The sequence below is a fragment of the Chanodichthys erythropterus genome, chromosome 7 (genome assembly GCF_024489055.1).
Source record: "Chanodichthys erythropterus isolate Z2021 chromosome 7, ASM2448905v1, whole genome shotgun sequence".
In the NCBI taxonomy this organism is placed as follows: domain Eukaryota; kingdom Metazoa; phylum Chordata; class Actinopteri; order Cypriniformes; family Xenocyprididae; genus Chanodichthys; species Chanodichthys erythropterus.
Window position 1 is genome coordinate 40,129,861 of NC_090227.1, and position 21,427 is coordinate 40,151,287.

At 37.4% G+C, this 21,427-nt stretch overlaps 2 protein-coding genes across 4 annotated transcripts in view; both read right to left on the bottom strand.

Annotated features, from left to right (window-relative positions):
* The window catches only part of cd82b (CD82 molecule b), a 33,210-nt gene extending 18,262 nt beyond the window's left edge, over positions 1-14,948 (bottom strand). Inside the window, exons 1-3 of one of the 2 annotated variants that reach the window (XM_067389429.1) lie at positions 14,803-14,948; positions 6,361-6,433; positions 2,846-2,918 (exon numbers count right to left, since the gene is read on the bottom strand). In XM_067389429.1, coding sequence (XP_067245530.1) covers positions 2,846-2,918; positions 6,361-6,423 — 136 coding nt within the window. In that variant the 5' untranslated portion in view covers positions 6,424-6,433; positions 14,803-14,948. The remainder of the gene's footprint in view (positions 1-2,845; positions 2,919-6,360; positions 6,434-14,802) is intronic. The other variant, XM_067389430.1, reaches the window with a different exon arrangement.
* A 2,062-nt stretch (positions 14,949-17,010) lies between these two features.
* tp53i11b (tumor protein p53 inducible protein 11b) overlaps positions 17,011-21,427 on the bottom strand; it is a 70,276-nt gene continuing 65,859 nt past the window's right edge. For both annotated transcript variants that reach the window (XM_067390545.1, XM_067390546.1), the window contains exon 8: positions 17,011-20,439. In XM_067390545.1, coding sequence (XP_067246646.1) covers positions 20,306-20,439 — 134 coding nt within the window. In that variant the 3' untranslated portion in view covers positions 17,011-20,305. The remainder of the gene's footprint in view (positions 20,440-21,427) is intronic.

The following is a 21,427-nucleotide window of genomic DNA, read 5'->3' on the forward strand; positions in this document are numbered from 1 at the left end:
ATAAAAAACAAACTGGGAGGAAGGGAAGAAAATACAGCCGAGATCAGAGAACACACCTTCCCGTTATTTCTGTGCTTAATAGAGCTCTAAAACACAGACTAACAAAGTCAACAAACAAACTCCTCCTCGAGCAGCACAGTGTGGGAGAGACCACCAATGGACTTATACAGTAAAACAGAGGACCACAGGACCATGTGTTAGCATTGAGGGTCCCTAAGTATGAGGATATCCTAAGATATTCCCTACCATCTCCAGAGGAACAGCTGAAACAGAAGAACAATGTTTCCAAAAATGGTCATGATAACAGACACTCCAGCGCCGTGATATCTGGAGAGACAAATTGACTGGAAAGGATGGCCATGTGACCAGCTTGCCAAACAATTTTAGAGCTTGTCAGCTTCACATAAATATTCCCCTGTGGTAATTTGTTTAACCGAGCATGTGCTATATATAAACTTCTCTAAACCACCATGATCTTGACTGAGGGAATTTGGCTTGGTCTTAAGAAAATATTTAATTTTAATGTCTATTTTCAAACACTGGACTTCAATTCTGAAATGAAGATTTCTTTAGCAAAGGTGTGTAAAAAACCTTAAAGGGATAGTTCACCAACAAATGAAAAATCTGTCATTTACTCACCATCACATCACTCTTTCTTTCTTGTATGGAACAAAAAATAAGATATTTTGAAAAATGTTGGTAACCAAACAGGTGCCCATTAACTTTCATTGCTTTGACACACACAAACAATGACAACTTTGTTTTAAAGAGGAACAGGCATGTAGGTTTGAAATGACATGAGGGTGAGTAAATTAAAGCCAAAGTCCCTTTAAGCCAAGTAATTTCACTCAGTGGCCATCTTTGAAACAACTTTCGGGCAGCAATTTCAGTCATGGAGGTGCGGCTCCTATCATTTTAAATGGGGAAACATCAATTTCTCCAAAGCTGTTCACCAAGCTTACGATTAAATTTCATATTTTAAATCACAAATCAATTCTGATAGCAATTGTCTCATAATTTTACTTTCTTGTCCTCAAATAGCATTAAAAAAAAGCATATTTTTAGGCTAGACCAGCCAATGTCATAGGCACACAACTCTAAACACTCGCTGCATCTGAAAGCGAATACTACCCTACTATATAGTAGGGCTGGGCGATATATTGCATGTGATTGTCACGTGCATTTCGTCAGTAAAGCCGGTTCCCTGCTTACCGCTAAATCGCCATCACCTGCTTTCAAATGGAGCAGCATTTAATAGACAGAACTGTAGATCACTGACAAGCTACGCAATATCGCATTCATTATCGCAGATGAATTGCCTTCGATAATGAACGCGATACTGGAGATTTAGCGGTAATCAGGGAACTGGCTTTACTGACGAAATGCGCATGACAATCGCATGCGATATATCGCCCAGCCCTACTATATAGCATGCGAAAAACTGTATGCCACCAGAGAAGTATGTCCGAAATACATCGTATTTGAAAAAAAGTAGGCGAAAAGTACCCGGATGACCAACTACTTTCGGCGAGATTCTGATGCTGAACTGATACGTCCAGATACATTCATAAGACACACATTCATACTATAAAGAAAGTACTTTTTAACAGTCGCAAAGTAAGTTCAAATTCAAATGTAGTAACTACTCAGACAGTATGCAATTTTGAAAGCACCAACTGACTAACGGCAGCTGCAGTGATTCAATGACTTGATCAATCAGCGATTGGCTCTTTCATTTGTAAGGCGGGACGTATTCCGCCATATTGCGCACTGCACTTTCTACCATTCGTAGTAATATGAGTGCATATATTACTACGAATGGTAGAAATAGCTTTGTATATCTAAGGTCTTTGGTAAAGCATTGCTCAAATCAGTGCTGAGAAGTTTGGAAGCATTAATAACATGTCAGGATGATTTACGCTAGTTTTCCACCCTCGTTTTTATGTTCCACTCTCTTTCAGTATGGAGTCTTAGTGGCTTTGGCTGTCCATACAGAGGCGGTATGGGTATGAGTATGATTCGCCACAAATCATGTACGTTTAATCTCTTTGGCTTTTTTTTATATCATTCATTTAATATTTAATATCTCTCTTCCCTTATTTTACGAACTTTCGCTCTCAGTTTAAGTGAGCATCAGATGGTTTACTTAACATCTGTGCGGCCGCATGTGTGTGTGTATAAACACTGAGAGTGCAGTGTGGGAGGGGGGTTTGTGGAAAACTTGGTTAATGGCAAAAAAATGAAAAGTCCCCACGCCAAGCGCACGAATAACAGCTGCTTTTACTGTGCGTTCCCATGTATATCAAATAAACACCCGTTTGAATTTAAGAGTGAAGACAGAAATATGTGTAACTGGCAACGCATTGCTCTGACTCAATGAATACGGTTAACCGTCTGTCAGACAAAAGGACATAAAAAGAGGATATACACTAACATCCAAAATTTTGAGGTCGATACGATTTTTAAAATGTCTCTTCTGCTCACCAAGGCTGCATTTATTTGATCAAAAATACAGTAAAAACAGCAATATTGTGATATATTTTTGAAATTTAAAATAACTGATTTCTTTTTAAATAGATTTTAAAATGTAATTTATTCCTGTGATCAAAGCTGAATTACTCCAGTCTTCAGTGTCACATGATCCTTCAGAAATCATTCTTATATGATGATTTGCTGCTTAAAATTGCTGCAATAGACCTAAAGTACTGATGCAAAACTATGAGAAAAAGAATTTCTCATGTTACCATCACAAATCCTGAGATATCACCGGTTTTAATTAGACATATTCTCAGGGAAACCATTACATACATAAGAACAGTAAATGATGTTACATTTTTGTACTTACGTAAAACCGTGATAAAACTCTGATTATCCAGCATGACCCATAATCCAAAGCCCATGATTACAGCTCCAAAAATCTACAGGGCAAAAGAAACAGGCATGAATAAACACAAAGAACATGTTGCATATGTGTGTTCGTCTCCTTCTGGACCCATTTGGTTCCTCACAGCTGATCTTAGTTTGAACTGTGACTGGATTGTGGATGAGAACACTGTGTTGCCATTAACATACCCCAGATAACTGCTAAAGAGAGACAGTAACTCTCCACTGAAATGAGTTTTCATGCATTCCAGCCACAAAGTTCAAAACTAATGGATCCAAGGTGTCCTCTAAATGAACTGAATCAGAGAAGTTTAATTTCCTCTTGTCAGGGGGCAGTTCCTCTGTGTCAGTCTGGCGTCTGTGGCTTCGACAACTGAGAGTTGTCCTCTATGCCACTGTGGAGAAGGAAGCAGTAAAACACCAGGCTACTGTACAATTAAAGGGCCTTCCGGAGGGAGAATCAGAGAGACACACACACTTTTCATTAGCCTTTGACCTTATAACATGTCTAGCTGAAGGTTGTAGAAATGCAACCGAGAGAAAAGCCCTGCTTCCTCATCAAGCTTAAACTATTTCCTAACAGGGCTTTCCAAAATATCACACTGCTCTGGGTATTTTTGTTTTTGCCCAAAAATAACACAAATACATACACACATATATATATATTATATATATATATATATATATATATAAATCATAATTTTTGTATACTTTTTAAAATGTCTTTAATATTAGTATTTTAATCGTATAATAATAGTATTTAGTATTTTAATAATGTACTTTTTTTATAAATGACACGTCAAATATATATATATTTTTTATTTCTCCTCTAATTAAATAGAAAAAAAAAACAAGTACCGATACTACATTTGTCAGCCGATACCGATAGCCGATTATTCAGAATGATATCTGCCAATACCGATAGAGTTTGATTTTCTTAAGGAAAAAAATCTCTCCCAACTAACGCTGTAAACAATTTGGTACATTACTATTATATTAGAGGTTAAAATGAACAAAAGAGCCCAAACTATTATATTTAACTTATTTATTTTCAGATATAATAATCACACAAATAAAAACTGAAATGTCTGTATACAACTCAGTCGCACATAAACTAGACATAAACATAAACTCTGTTGTCTTTGACAAATTTATTTATAATATTATATATATATATATAAAATATTATATTATATTACATATATATATATTATATATATATATATATATATACAAATTTACAGTAAATAAGCTAATTTCTAGTGTTTTTATAGCTAACTAATGGACATTAGATAACTTTCCTGAGGTAAATGCAACATTAAGTGACATTGTTTTCATGTTCGTTTTATTGATGATTGACCGATATTGATTTTTTAAAACCGATACCAATTATTTGCATGTTTATGTGCCCAATAACCAATATATAGAACTGATATTTATTTATAGTTTTATTTTGTTGTTTTTGACAGTTATAACAGCACTGAACTGAAACACTGTATTTTTTGCAGTTTCACTCCCTCCTTACATACAAAACAAAATACACTTCTACATCAATAAATAGTCTGAAAGAGTGCAAAAAATTAACAATATTATATATAACAAATTGTTGTATTGTATCTTTCAACATACCTTTCTATGCCCAGGCATATTTTTTTGTGCTATAACTTGTATTAAAGTGGAAGAAAAGAGTTGAGCTCCGCGCTGCTGCTTGAACGAGACACTACAGCGATCCGTCACATCACATTTAAGAGCGTCAAAACACAATTTATTGTTTGGATTTCATGATAAAATGGGCAGAATTTGAAAGATGAGACTTTGTTTCTTATCAGAAGTAACAAAGCACAAAGCTCTTTGTGATAAATGGATAGGAAGTGTGCTACAAATAATGTTTAGTGTAGTGAAAACCCCAAGACCTGGAGACCCTGAACTACAGGGGATTCATAGGGTCAAATAGAGCCTGCTTTAAGGTCACAATTTTTTTTGTCACAGCCCTAAATTTAACACAAGAGACATTTTCTTCCCACACAGTATGAGTTGTAGTCTGACACATTTGCCACTTCCTTTTGATTGACAGGATATAATCAGATTTGATCTGTGCTAATGGAAATAATTACTTTTTATTTATATTTGGAAGTATTTGTAGCTGGTAACCCTAGCCCAATTTATTAGGGATAAATATCGACCGATTATTGGACGACACATCGGTGCATCCCTAATAAAAACAGCTACAAATACTTCCAAATAAATAAAAAGTAACCTGAAACATCTTAACATTCATTAAAACATCACATTCTTTCTTCAAAAGGCATACTTTTAGTTCCAACAATGTTTGTTATTAATGACAACTGCCATAGAATGATAATTTGAGCAGTCTATTTTTCTGCATTTCTTTTAGATAATTTTGGCATAAATTGAAGTTTATGCATAAAGCGTTTTTATAAGCATCAGTGGTCAGAAACATCTTTATACATAAATATTTACATTTTCTTCCAGATTTCCCAAAAGGCTGCGTTTTCAATATTCCACTCTCAATAGTAACCTCCGTTTCAACCTGCATTGTCTCATGGTCGACCTCAAGGACTGACATTAACTTTTTTGCTCACAGCCACTGTGGATAGTGGTTTTCCAAAGTTACTATCCACTCAGCATTTTCACTGGCCACAATTTTGACAACAATACAATGGTGAAAAACTGTTATTATTAATATTATCTCATAATTTGGCAGCAGGTATATTAGGCTGCTGCTGTCACTTTAAGACCTGACACATGGATCAATTATACTGTTACACATGCGCTTTCTTTCTCAACTGTTTACGTTCACTTAAAACCTAACTGACTGTGTTTATGTGAAGACTCACCAAGATATATTTGACTGTTTAAGCAAAATAAGCAGTGAAAAAGAACAATTTAGCACTGAGAGGCGGCTTTATGTGTGTACACTTTGGGTGTGAGCACAAAATCTGTGTGAATGAGTTAAATTATGCGCAATCCCACGCCGAAATTCAAGCCCTGTAACACCAACAATATTCATCCGGAGCAAATGAAACGAGTGAGTGAGGGGAGGAGGGTTTGTGTGTCAACTCACTGTTCAAGAGATGAGAGAGCAAAAAAGCACAGCTACTATCGTGTGTCTATTCTGCAGAAACTGAGTATTGGACGCTTTCAGTATCAATATGTATCGAAAAATCTATATTTTTGACAACACTACAGTGCACTTAATGACTTTTTTTAAAAGACTACATTTGAAAAATGTATATATATTATACATAAAATTTAACCTGCCAAAGTGGCTAGTAGGAGTGACAGCGTTACACGCCAATGCTGAAATCCACCCGCATTTGGTGGGTGTTAATGTCAAACCCTGGTCGACCTGAAGACCAGAGCTAATGACAGGGGGCCGCATGGTTAATGAGCTGAGCTCAAGGGCAGAGTTCCTGCTGAGACAGGGAATAAAGGTGTAGGAGTGTGTACACTTACAAAGAAGAGGAGGTTGAACAAGAACAGGAAGTACTTGGTGGCGGCAATGCATCCTTTCCCCATGACTGCTGCTCTGTAAAAGAGAGGAAATATCATCAACACTGAGAGAAATGAAGAACAACAGTTCTGATCGGTTTTAAACATGACAAAAGATAATTAGAGAGTTTCCATCTGCACATCGTTAAAAATAGTCAGCAGGTGTAATGTCTAATCTCTCGCTGATATAAAGTGGAAACAACCGTTCTATAAATCACAGCTGCATACCTAGTATAGGTATTCTGGGGTGGTTGATTAGTTTCAGTTCCATTTATGAAATATATTAACATAGACATAAGCCTTCCATTGGGCTTTTTCAGAACTTTTAGTCCAAATGCTTCAATGCTGTATACTTCAAACGAACTTCTTTTTCGTTCTTCGTTTAGGGGTAAAAACGAAGTTCGAAATGCGTGAGCAGCGATATACTGTAAACGAACATCTGACGCCGCCCACACTGCTGAGAGCGACGTTTAGATGAATATGTAAACATGTGCCGTGCACTTTCTTCCAAGTAACAAAATAAACAACAAAAATGAGAAAACAGTAAGTATTCATTATAGAAAGCATAAGAAAAGCGTCTAATCATTAAAAGCATGGGAATGTTAGCACGAGCTCTGCAAAGTAGCACTCCAGTCACGTCACGTCTTCATATAGCACTTTATTCAATGGATTGCTTAAAATCAAGCAGCTTTACAGTATCAAACATGAAAAACTGTGTTAGTGCCTCATTTTTTTTTACAAGCACAACTTCATTTTGTACTATAAAGCGGCTATCTAGTTTCATGTTTTCACCCGCGGAGATCTTACCTCACTGAACTCAACAGATCAAATGAGTCAGAGACGCAGTCCACGCGAGTGAAGACGGAGCCTCAGCGCACACCTCCTGTTACGTTATCGTCACTGACCAATGGTAGTACGAAGGTTTTTTGCTGCTGGAACGAACTTTTCCTGAAAGTTCGCTTTGGCAAGCCGTTTCGAACTTCCAAAAAGAACACAAAACGAACTTCGTTTTGGCCTGATTTTGTTCGAAATGACGTCACATCAGTTCTTTCTTCGATTTCGTTTGAAGTATACCGGGGCCTTAACGGACAAAAAAAAGCTCATGCAATTTGCATATGAACATGACCGGAGGTCACTTCTGCTCTGACATTCGCAAGACCGGCTGAACGCTGTGAGTGCGTGTTAGAAATCAGGAATGGTGAGAGAACATTGTGCTTGGTACATTTTTAATCTTCAAACCAAACTTGGGTCTTCAGCTGACAAAGTTTATATCCCGTCTGACTAGCACACTTCCCATAATGTTTACACATCAAGTCAGAATGTGGAGAGTAGACAGTCTTTTGTGGCGTTTCGAATGCATTTGATCCACATGAGCATTTACACTACAAAAGCAATCCGGTCAAAACTGTTTTCGACTACCTCTGAAAGTGCTCAAAAGTGGACAAGCTCAAAACGTTTTAGGATTGACGAAAATGCATCTTAATACCAGGTGTAAACAGAGCCATAATATTAATACAATTCAATTTCTGATTCTTAAGACTCTTTTGCTTTCATATACAATAAACAATTTTAGTTCTGTGATCTAGTTAGAACTACTGACTTAAAGCAATCCACAGGAGTAATCTTGACATTTATGTTTTAAAGGGCATAATAATAATTGCTCTTAAAAATATTTGTGCTTTCTTTATTGGTTCTCTATGAACATCTATGAAGACCCTGGGAATAAAGTGTGAGTGCATGACATTTTCATTTCTCACTTGGACTGTTTCTCTTACTCACACACACAATCCAGTAACCCAAAGTAATAAACAATATATCAGGCTATGAAGCCAGAGAGTCAGAGAGCCAAGCTTACTTGGCTTCATCTCTTCCAAGTACTCCAGGGAGCTATAAACCAGAGTCTGGACTTTTCTGTGCTGAATGAAGTCTTTTTCTCTATTTTATTAATTTACAAAAGGGACTTCAGAGAAATAATAACACAGCCAATGTATTTCCGTCTCTTTCCACTGGTAAGCATGTTCACAGTCATGACAAAAATACTGTACTACACAAGATTAGACTCTCTCTTATTCTTCAACCTTCAGCAGTTTAGCCTGAGAAAACAATCATAAATATGGAAGGGGAAGTACAAACGGCAATAAATGCAAGATTCATCAGGTTTCAGAGGATTTGGCTTTCTATTCAGCATTTTACAGCATTAAAAACTCAAACGATTCACATTCACAAAACATACTGCAGAAACCATCAGAAAGAATGAAAATCGAGAAGTACAATATCATCTAAAAGGCCAAAACACATTACAATCTCTCTCAGGATTATAATGATTTAGGTTGTAGCAGGGAGGTTTTGCGATCTGATTTGTACAGTGTGCAAATACAGAGTTCTTTTTCAAGTCTTGCGCTTGAACGGACAAATACACACAAAAATAGTGTCAACATGCCCCTCTTGTCAAGTATCCTAGCAAACACAGTAGGGTATGTCTTCTGTGAACTTAAACACTCGAGAAAGAATGCATGTGGTTTTTTTTTTTTTTATAGTCTATGTTTCAGTATCAGTGTACTGGATTATGTCTTAAAGTGACAGTAGCCTAATATTCCTCCTGTCTGTATGTGTTTTTAATGTTAATCAAACAACAAAAGACAAGGAAATCACTGACTGCTCTTGACTGAATAGCTTTTATAACTTAATTAATAATCTTTATTTAATTTATACAGTGAAGATTATATGCAATGTTGTTTTACACCTGATTAGCTACTTTATTCAATTTCTGTACCTGAAAACTACTGTTAGCTACCTGAAACTCCTGAAAAGCACATTTTATTTGCATCTTTGCTCTACTGTATTTATTTGTGCGTTTGCTGGTAGTTTGATTATTTGTTCTTATTTTATTTATTTTATTTGACAGTTGTCCTTTTTCCCTGAACATAGCACATACCAAACCGCATCGAAACCGTGACTGTTAAACCGTGATAAAGACCGAACTGTGAATAATTCAAACCGTTATACCCCTGATCTCTGCAGTCACTGTCAGCTGCCGTTCAACTGTGCAGATGTCTCCCTTTCTCTGTCAATCACAACATCCCCTCCATAATACAATGATGGCATGCTGCCCCATTACATACAATAGACAAAAGCCGTCTTATCCTAGGACTTTTAGCACAACACAAAGGGGTATCTGAACACACCCACGCAAGCTTTACACTGCTGATGTTAGATACTTTCTATGGCTGAGCAGTATGAAAATATATATCATTACCATAATATAAAAGGTCTATCGCTAGAGATTTTGCTGTATCGTTTATATCGCAGTATGTAAATATATAGCACTACTGACACATCAAAGTGATGAAATGCACAAATGAGAATATAAAGAGTGGACGTGCTTGATGTTAAAAAGTTATATGTGCAATATATCCTGAAAAGGAACTCAATGCAGTGCTTGTGCTGACTGGCACACAGCCAAAGTGCGCGCACAGAAAGCTGCCCAAGGCGATCGCGTATTTGGGATGTGCTTAATATTAAAAAGTGTTATCAAGCACAATAATCAGCGAAAGAGAACTCAATATGGTGCATGCGCTGACTGACACACAGCTTAAGCACGTGCACAAAAAGCAGCGCCTCTCAGCACGTGATAGCGAATTCTGTTCTCCATCACGTCTTATTGCGCTTGAATGGTCAAATACTAGGGCTGGGACAATATATTGATGCATCGCAATTTGTGGATTGATTCTCATATTTTGAATGCATCACGATTCTCTCTCGAATCGATTCTGAGCTTAGTTTTTAACAGCAGATGGCGCTCTAGGCTAGTTTTTATCTGCACACCCAAATGCTCATGAAGAGCGCTTGTGCATTCGGCTGAGTTTGAGATTGTATTTGCACCTCAGAATGCTTTTATGATGCGAAATTAATGTAAACAGCCCACTGCAAACACCCTTGTAATTTGCTTTAACCTTTTTGAACTTTACTTTATAGAAAGTTCAAGTGGTGTGTGTAAGGAATTGGAAGCAAGCAGAGTACGGCTGTTTCTGAAGCATGCAGCGCCATCTGCTGTTAAAAACTAAGCTCAGAATCGATTCGAGAGAGAATCGCGATGCATTCAGAAATCTCAGAATCGATCCAGAATCATTTCTCGATTCGCGATGCATCAATATATTGTCCCAGCCCTATTGAATGCATACGCAATTATGTCAAAATACCCATCATGCCTATTCATGTAAACACAGCTGGTTATGTCTCAAGTGAAGGTAAACAGTTGGGTGTAAACCAGATATGTATCAGTATAACGGATCATGGATAATGGATGGGTACACAACACAAGTTTGTCTCTTGTGTGAAAGCCACCGCTCTACATGTCTGGAGCATGTGCTCAACAGAAAACAAATTAAAAGGAGGTGCAGCAAATTATTAATGCCGTCTTCAGGGAAAGGAGGAGGCAGAACCTTTAACCATCATTACGCTAATATCATACACTGTTCTGGGTGGATGTCAAGGGCATGCATAACAGAACTATACACTTTTCATGTCTGCGTTCTTTCCTTACATCCTCAAGTTCAAATGTCAACCATAAAAAAAAAAAAAAAAAAAAAAAGAGTTCAAACGTTACTAAGCAAGGCCTCTATCGTTTGTTAGCAATTTAGGGTGATCCCAAAGACCCTAATTACTAGCCAAGTACTAATTCACCCCTTCTGGGTCACACAAGACTACTATTTTTGCATAACCCTATGATTTTGCCCCAGCCAACATCTTTTATACTCTAAGGGCATTCCTATGGCAACCATAATTGAGGCAGCGTGAATGCTCTACTTAAGAGGGAAACGGTCTCACGCCCCAGTTACCCACGAGTGTCCCCCTCTCACCCCTCCATCAAGAAGAAGGTCGAGTCAGAGCTAAATGAAAGCCGGGTCTTCAACAGCCACATCACAAGCACTACAATCATAGGGGGAAACAATTATCTACTATAACATCAACTAAATTTCCTGTGCTATATTTGTCAACACATGTTAATTATCCTACATCATTCTATGCAAAAATTCGCAAAGAAGCCTCCCATAGTTTCATGGGATTGGAGTGTCCGTTGAACATCTCTGGCTCATTATCGTACTTTGTATTGATGCACTTTTATGGTGAGTTCACATTTGGCATGTTTGGATCCATTAAAACAAATTCTGGATCAGTTGCTCTGTTACTGTGGTTCACTAATGGGGTTTCAGACACAAAGAATGAAAACCTCTTTGTACAATATAGGGCTTTCATTTTAAAGGGGTGGTTAATTATGATTTCACCTTTTTTTTGCTGTTTGAGCATAAACAACATCTGCAAAGTAACGACGCTCAAAGTTCAATGCAAAGGGAGATATTTTCTTTGACAGAAATTGCTTTTTAAGGACTACAGCAAACGGCTGGTAAGAACTACAATGAGCTTCTTCCTGGGTTGGTGACATCACTAACCCTAAAGATTTACATAAACCCCGCCCCGAGAACACGCAACAAAGGGGGTGAGGCCATGTTGGGCTGCTTTAGAGAAGAGGAAGAGTTGTTGTAGTAGAGTGTTGTTATCATGCCGTCATTTTACGCCGGACTGCTTCACAAACGAGGGTCAATTCAACACTGGATTTGCACAAAAGTTTAACATGCCGACACATGCTAGTGGATGAGTTGAATCAACTCCACAGCAACTACATAAATTTATCCATTAACCATTCAGAAACGTCTAGTTTCATTCTAAAAGTTGTAAGTCTCTCCATCAGTATCGACTCCGGTCTGAACACCGTTACTGACAATCCTCATTTTGGCTGCGTGAGATTCTCCAGCTTTGTTGTTGTTGAGCTGTTAAAGCTCCGCCCTCTTCTGGAAAGAGGCGGGATCAGCAGCTCATTTGCATTTAAAGGGACACACACAAAAACGGCGTGTTTTTGCTCACACCCAAATAGGGGCAAATTTGACAAGCGATAATAAATGATCTGTGGAGTATTTTGAGTTGAAACTTCACAGACACATTCTGGGGACACCAGAGACTTATATTACATCTTGTGAAAAGTAAAACATGAAAGTGAAGTGAAACATAAGTAGTCACATATCTCTTCTTCCATATTGTGACATCTGAGTGTAACGATTTATCGGCGCTATGCATTGGTTGTTGACTGGATATTTAAATGTGGCTGTTGCACTCAAAATTGGAGGCAGATGAAAGCGAGACAAACAATTGGAAAAGTTGGGTCTCAGTCCACTTCCAAAGAAACTCCAAACCAAAACAACAAAAACAGGACATGATGAGGAATTCCAGGTGCTGTTTTGACTCCTTTTTACATTTTATAAGCTCTTTGTGACTTCTCAGCTGGTAAAAATATCATATGAACGCTTTGTTTTGGATGTTTGGAAAGTTCAGTTGAAAAATTTTTTTTATTGTTACTTATCTTTAGGTCTGGTGTTAAAAATGACAGTGTGAATGCTAAGCGAACCAGGACTAAATGTACCATTTTCTTTTGTGGTCCAGACCAAAAGAACCAAGAGAAACCCTTAATCGAACTACATTTATACAGTGAAATGTGCCATGGACATCAAAATCATCGTACGTAACCTCTGCGTGACAGAAATCATCACTTAAAGGGCTGTGACACTTCATCACTTTTATTAATGAGGTTTCAGATAAAGTATGGAAACCCCTTATTGCAAATAGGACTTCATTTTAAAGTCACAATGAAACAGAACTAGTCATAAATCTTTTCTTCCATATTGTGTCATACATCTGAGTGTAACGATTTATCGACTTGGCTCTATGCATCAGTTGTTGGCTGGATATTTAAATGTAGCTGCTGCACTCAAAAGTGGAGGCAGATGAACATGAGACTAAGTGGACTAAATTATTGGAGAAGTGCTAAAGAAGTATCCACAACCATCCAATCAATTACAGTCAGCTAAACAAAATTATGATTTTTTTCTTTTTGTTTAAGAAGCTTGGATGTGTCACAATAGGGAAACAAAAACCTTCACTGGTTTACTTGTTTGCAAAAAGAAATGTTGTTCCACATTAAATCTTATTTTAGAAAGCCCCCAAACCTAAATTTCCCTTATGAAAAAGATCTGCCAGTTAAGTTTCTGCTGCGGGCCTGTCTTGGCAAGGCTGCTCTCAAACACAGTGGCATCCCATTTTTAGCTGGCTCCAAGAGCAGAAGTTTTCCAGCAAGGAAAAATGAAGTAAAAGAAGAGGAACATCTGTATCCTGTCTCTCTCTCTCTTTCTCAGTGGGCTCATTCCAGTCAAGACACATCCAGGGAGGTCTGCCAGCCTTTAACCTTTTAAAGACCTGAAGAAGCATCCAGTACTTAGCCCAAAGTCAATTCTGACCTATTTTCACATCTGTGTTTTCATTTATGTTTATTGTTTTCAGGCGCCGTTCTGACAGAAAAACCAGTGCCCCTAAAATCCCAGAGTATGTTTATTAAATGTTTTTCTGAAAGTTTTCTCAGTCAGGACAAGTACTGCCATGTCAGAGCAACAGATGAGAATCTTGATAAACAGGTTACCTAACCTTGATATAAGATAACAATACATCTGGTTTGATGGCACAAACATTTGTAGTTAACTCTATATTGTCTCCTTGAGCACGGAGATTTGTCACCCCATTGATTTCCACTATTTTTTTCCATACTATGGAAGTCAATGGAGTCCATAAAATGTTTGGTTAGTTACCCATATTCTTCAAAATATCTTCTATTGTGTTCAACAGAAGAAAGAAATCCATACAGGTTTTCAACAACTTGAGTGTGTGAGTAAATGATGACAGAATTCTCATTTTTGTGTGAACTGTCCCTTTAACGAACGTAAGACCAGAAACGTATTTTACTCAAGTATACTAAGACGTGAAATGGTTAAAATAGGCAGTAGTTGACCTGAAAAAGAACACTTATTTTATAAGACGTTATGAATTGTGGTCTAACAACGGAATAAAGTTTCTCAATTCACCTACAAACAAAGCTAAACTAATAGACGCTCCTTATTTTTAACAGTTTCGCTGCTCGCTGTTTCAAACCAGACAACTTGATCTTCATTAGCTTCTAAACAATCATAATCATCATTAAAAATAGCGAAACCACAGCTACACGTGTGAACGAAGTAAATGTGCGTGTTGACTGTAGAGTCGCGTTTGATCACAGTGAAACAGTTAAACCTGCCAATGCCACATCAGCGAAGATTTAAAGATATATGCACAGAAGAAAACACTCAAAAACTGTTCCACAGAACTACTTTACTATGATAGAAAACGTGAATAAGGTACAAAGTAAACCAGGACCTTATTGACTAATAAGTTTAAATTAACTTATTGGCACTACTTCACGCCAGCGGTAAATTAAGTCACTTTTTTACGATATGTACTGCCATTTTAGATGCAAGGAAACTCATTTACCTCTTTTGTGTCAAGTCAAAAGGAAGATCCGTTGAGCAGATGTCAGTAAGTTCGTTGTCGTACTGCAGTCTGAACAAAAAGAAGAGAGAAGCAGGAGAAACCCCCGTTTAACCCTTTACTGCCCTCACTGACTGAACTCCAATTACTACTTGATAGTTTCCGCCAAAGTCAGAGTTCTGCCATAATCACTAGTAGTTATTGTGCCTACTGTAAAAATATTACTTATATATATATATATATATATATATATATATATATATATATATATATATATATATATATATAGAACACTAAAAGGATCTCTTTCAAAAATTGCAAAAAGCTTTCAGGACCATTCTGTCTGTTTAATTGCATTTTTTACGACAGAGTTGGCAAATACCATGTTTCCTCCTTTTTATTGCAGTAACTGGTATTTCCGCAGAAACACAATGATGGTAATAAAAAAATCAAACAGTTAACCTTCAAACAATCAAACCTTTCCTTTGCAAGGCTAATTTTATAGCTTTTTATGTATTCTAAAGGATGTTCACTTTCAAATTAAAATTAGCCCAAGCTTTACTCATCCTCAAGTCATCCTAGGTGTATATGACTTTCTTCTTTCTGATGAACACAATCTGAGATATATTTAAAAATATCCTGATGCATCCAAGCTTTATAATGGCAGTGAGCGGGATCAACGAGTATGTCAAGTCACCTTTATTTATATAGCGTTTTTTACAATGCAGCTTTACATTGATAACTGGTACATCATTTTTGCTGCACAGCAGCTCTTAAAGAATAGTGTCAATGCAGGCAGATCAAAGCGCTGTTGAATAAATGTCAAGAATACTGTGGAATATCAAATGTCAAGTCAAATGTCAAGTGTCCCCAACTAAGCAAGCCAAAGGCGACAGCGGCAAGGAACCCAAACTCCAACAGGTGACATCAGGTGGCAAACAAGTGGCAAATAGGTGTTAAAATGGAGAAAAAAAACCTTGGGAGAAACCAGGCTTAATCGGAGGGCCAGTTCTCCTCTGGCGAACAGTGCTTTGTTGCGATTCAGGTTGCCATCATAAGTCCCATAGGATCGCAACATTCATGAGCTGAAGAAAGTGTTTTTATCTGCATGCGTCCATCATAAATATATTTCACACAGCTCCAGGGGGTTGTTAAAGGCCTTCTGAAGTGAAGCGATGCATTTGTGTAAAAAAAAAAATCCATATTTAACAAGTTATGAAGTCAAAAATCTAGCTTCCACCAGACTGCCTTCCGTATTCAACGTACGAAGAAAGTGTAAAACTCTCGCAGTTCAAAAAGCTTATGCTACATCCTACACCTTCCCTATTCAACTTATGGGAAAAGCTTAACTGACGCGATGCCAGTTCCGTTTTATTCCGTAATTTGAATACGGAAAGCGGTCTGGCGGAAGCTAGACATTTTACTTCATGGCTTGTTAAATATGGTTAAAGAAGGCCTTTATTAACCCCCGGAGCCATGTGGAGTATGTTTTTGATGGATGGATGGATGTGGATGCCAATTATAAAGCTCGGATGTGTTGGGATATTTAATAATATATCTCAGATTTTGTTCATCAGAAAGAAGAAATTCATATACACCTAGGATGGCTTGATGGTGAGTAAAGCTGGGGGTAATTTGAAAGTGAACTAATCCTTTAAAGGGACAGTTCACCCAAAAATGAAAATTCTGTTATCATTTACTCACCCTCATGTTATTCCAACCTGTATGAGTTTCTTTCTTCTGTTGAACACAAAAGAAGATATTTTGAAGAATGTTGGTAATCAAACAGTTGATGGTAGCCTTTGACTTCCATAGTAGGAAAACAAATACTATGGAAGTCAATGGCTACCGTTAACTGTTTGATTACCAAATATCTTCTTTCTACTTAAGTTACTAAGAGCTTGAGGGATTCTTTGCCCACCAACTGATGAAGTCTGATCCCATTACTGTTACAAATTATCAGTAAAGGAGTTATTTATTGTATTGACAATACTGCCCCCCTTAGGTCAAAAGGGGAAAAATCTGTTTTTTTGGCCCTGGCACAAAATGATGATTAAACATCACTAATCATATCAAAGTGTGAACAAGTGCTAGTCAGGTGAAATCACTTGAAATGGCACTTAATAATAGATATAACATCAAAAAAATTTAAATAGTTGTAGAAAAAATAGATATAAGGAAATTTTAGTACAAATACAAGTGCATACAAGGGGGTACAAATTCTAGGGAATGCTACAAAATACAGTCCCTGGAATACGTTTATAAAGTGCTAAGGTCATTACAAATAACCTTTTTAATTCAGCAAGGACCTAAATGAGACCATAGTAGATCTCTTTTTCTTTTCCAATCAATATTGTTGTATATTGAGATATTATATATGTTATATATTGAGGTGTAATATTGAGGTGGAAGCTCATTATTCAACAACAACAACAAAAAAGATCCTGAGTGACAGTTGCGATAAATGTACATTTTCTTTATTCCAAAAAGATAACGATGCAGGTCCATAACAACATTTCTCAATAAAATATTTACACACACATTTAAAAAGTACATTAACATCCCTTCAGAAGCATAATGTATACCGTCGGCAGACAGCTGAAGCCACTAGCAGCTAACTGGATATTTATTTCTAATAGCATGGCAACACAATTCTCATCATAGAGACATGAATAACAAATGATTCATGTTTGCCATTTGCCGTCATCGTTTAGCTGAGCGAGTGTTAAGAGGGACGAGAGCTTGCTTTTTAATGAGAGGAACAGAACATACAGTAACAGCCGTGCCTATTCTGAATTACCAGTTAGGATTGGTTTGGTTTAATATATTTTCAGAACAGTAAGAGGAAAGGTTTTTACTGAGATTTGAACTACATGTTCGCAAGTAAAGACAACGAAGAGACTAAATCAAAATGGGTTGTGAAAGAAATGTAAGCCTCAACAAGGCTGAAGTTCTTTATTACCCCTAAGCTAAATGCGAAGACCTTATTAAACCTTGGAAAGAGTATCTGTTACTTTTGTCCAAATATTTTACACAAACATACAGACTTTTTTCTCCACTGAAGCTCTATCATATATAAAAGCAACCAACAAGCATGGTAGCCTCGCACGTAACATTTAACAGAAATTTCCTGTATAGGTTGTATTGCTTCCTTCAATATATCTGATCAACATTCTTCCAAAAGTTATGCTATTAAAGTTATAAAATGCTTCCAATTCTATAATGCTTTTACCAGATGTTGCCACTGTTGTAACTAATGGACACTTTCAAAAATAACAGCAAATACATTGTCAAAAGTACTGACTTCGATACCAAGTCGGTACTGAAATTTAAAAAATGTGACGCTTTGAGCGCTGTTGAGTGGATTTGTAAACACCTCTGATTGGCCATTGTGTTCACACACTCATCAGATATGTCTTTGATTGGCTACAATGATCAATGCATAGGAGCGTTTGAAAGCACACAGAAGTGTTTGAATTTGAAAGCGCTTTGAAAGCAGACCGGTCTGCTGATATCAGAGGCAAAAGTAAAATATATGTGTATTTAATGCATATTGCACACTTTAAATGTGTTTGCGTGTAAAAATACATGCTGAATACACATATTTCACGCGCAAACAGTACATATTTAATGCATGAAATACATACACATGGGAGTGTTTGAAAGCAGGTGTCTATCAGCGTACGGAAGGCCAAAAGGTTCAAAAACACGTGAATTTTAACACATCAACAACACGTAAAATACGTGTATTTAATGCAAATTTCACGTTAGATACTTGTTTGCACGTGAAAAATCTGCACGTTAAATGTGTTGAATAGTGCATTTACCACTGATTTTTCACGCGCAATACGTATTTAACGCGAGAAATACGTGTATTTTACATTGTTGACGTGTTAAAATTGAACCTTCCATACACTGATAGACGCCTGCTTTCAAACGCTCCCATGTGTAACTGTTTAAGCGCTCAGTGAAGAGCGTCATTGATGTCTATTTACAGCGTTTACACAGATACACATGGGAGTGTATGAAAGCAGGCGTCTATCAGTGTATGGAAGGCCAAAAGGTTCAAAAGCATGTGAATCACAACGTGCTGATTTTTCACACGCAAACGTACTTAACCCATGAAATAAACATTAAATACACATATTTTACATGTTAAAATTCCCTTTCAAATTCAAAAACTTCTGTGCGCTTTCAAACGCTCCCGTGCATTTATTATTGTAGCCAATCACAGACATATCTGATAAGCGTGTTAACAATGGCCAGTCAGGCTCCATAACGCTCATTGTCACATTTTTTAAATTTCACTACCAACTTGTATCGCGGTCGGTCCTTTTGACAACACTACACACAAGGCAGCAAACTTTTAAATACATACACGCTGCTAATTTTGATTTTGCAGTTTGTCTCAGCAGAACTCGCACAAGAATTGTCATCAAGGGCATACAATGACTGAACAACTCAGACATTAAACATGCAAGTGATACCACTAAAAACTAACCTACTGTATGCAAAAACTTTTGGGCAGGCCAATAAATAAGCAACCGGAAAATTGCAAATCAACAAAAAATATATATATTTATACAGTTCTTTTGAGGAATACAAACATCTGGCAGTGTGCTGACATGTGGAACGCTTGTGCAGTTTGGCATATTAAGGCAACATTAGGGAAATGTGAGGGAAAATACTGCTACATTGCTTATTAAAATGAAAGAAACATACCATTGTGCTACAAAACCATGTTCTGTGGCATTACTACTAAAAGAAAAAGGAGTTTCTTGTTCATATACACTTGATGAAAATGAACTTGACAATAAGAAAAATATGGATAAGAGTTGTTATCTGAAACATGAATAATTAGTTCAAACCGGAGTTCCTGAAACAGTGCAACTAGAGGGGTTTTCGAGGTCAATGCACCAAACTAGCTAACCAAACAAACTAACCTGTCGTGTCTTTTGATAACCATTCTCATATGAGAACTCGTTCCACATAGAGCAGGATGTTCCTGGTTGACACAAATACACCAACCAGTAACAACTGCTCAAATAATGAACGACCTGCACAGAAAACACATTCTAGTGTTCACTAGCCACCCTCACGCACGTAACATGACTACAAGCTCAAAGTCATTGGCATTATTACATGAAATGATTTACAGTTTTATTGATACATTAGCTACAGACAATTACGCCAGCATTTCAAGCTCGGCTACGGTGTGCAATACTTTACGTGATAAACGCTGAATGAGGAGGGCTACACTGTGACTGCACACTCTCTGAAATAAAAATGGAATTCATTTGACCAGATTGTGAGCATTTCCCATAAAAAAGGCAAACTCCTGTGTTGTGTGTAAGTTGAAATTAAAATGAAGGCCTGGTTGGCGTCGTCCTTGCAGTAAGGCTCGACGCCAGATGAACAGGTTGATGTTGTTTGACTGCGTCACTGTTCAAAGCTTCAGATGGAAACTCCAGCCCCGCGGCCTGTCGCTCAGGTGTGTGCGGGGCTCTCAGATCTTCTTGGGCCGGCGTCCCAGATTGTAGTAGTAGGACAGCGTGACAGTGAGGAAGAATACGCGACTGAGGAGGAGGAGGATGGCAGCGTTTGGCAGGGAGCCCAGTTCCACCAGAGTGACGGAGGTCACTGTAACACAGACATTAGTGTACAAAGACATAAATGATTGAAATATCAAGATATTTTTGAGGAAACACATGGTAAATGATTATAAATATCACAACGAATAATTAGACTTACACCACGTCCTAACTAGACGCTGCAATGCGATAAAAGTTCCATGTTAATCAAAGTTTTTGTTCAAACCGGCCGCAACGGCGACATGCGATGACTGTTTATTTTTTTAACACAAAATATGGCAATGATAATCTCATGTACTGTTTATGTGCTTTATTTAATGTTAAAAGTGTCTAATATGAGTTTGTATATCATTTTGTCTCAGGGTTCCCACTCTTTTTCAGCGATCATTTTCTAGGACTTTTCCAGGACATTTTCAGTTTGGGCTGGGTGATATATCGCATGCGATTGTCACGCGCATTTCGTCAGTAAAGCCGGTTCCCTGATTACCGCTAAATCGCCATCACCTGCTTTCAAATGGAGCGGCATTTAATAGACAGAGCCGTAGTTCACTGACAAACCACGCAATATCGCAGATGAATCGCCTTCGATAATGAACGTGATATTGCGTGGTTTGTCAGTGATCTACGGCTCTGTCTATTAAATGCCGCTCCATTTGAAAGCAGGTGATGGCGATTTAGCGGCAATCAGGGAACCGGCTTTACTGACGAAATGCGCGTGAGAATCGCATGCGATATATCGCCCAGCCCTATTTTCAGTTTTACTATGGCAGGAATAAAAGACAAGGATCTCGCCCTAAAGTAATATATTGCTCTCGAAGTCTTTAAAAGGCATACAGTTTATTGCCATGACTTCAGTTTTTAATATGAGCTCTTAATCATACATTATGACTATGGAAGCTTGTTTCCGCCACAGAATTAAAAAAAATCGCAATTACCTTTTTTGTATCTCACTAGACTTTTTTTTCTCGCAATTGCGAGTTTATATCACAGTTATGCAATTTATAATTCTGACTTTATAACACAATTGCAAGTTTATA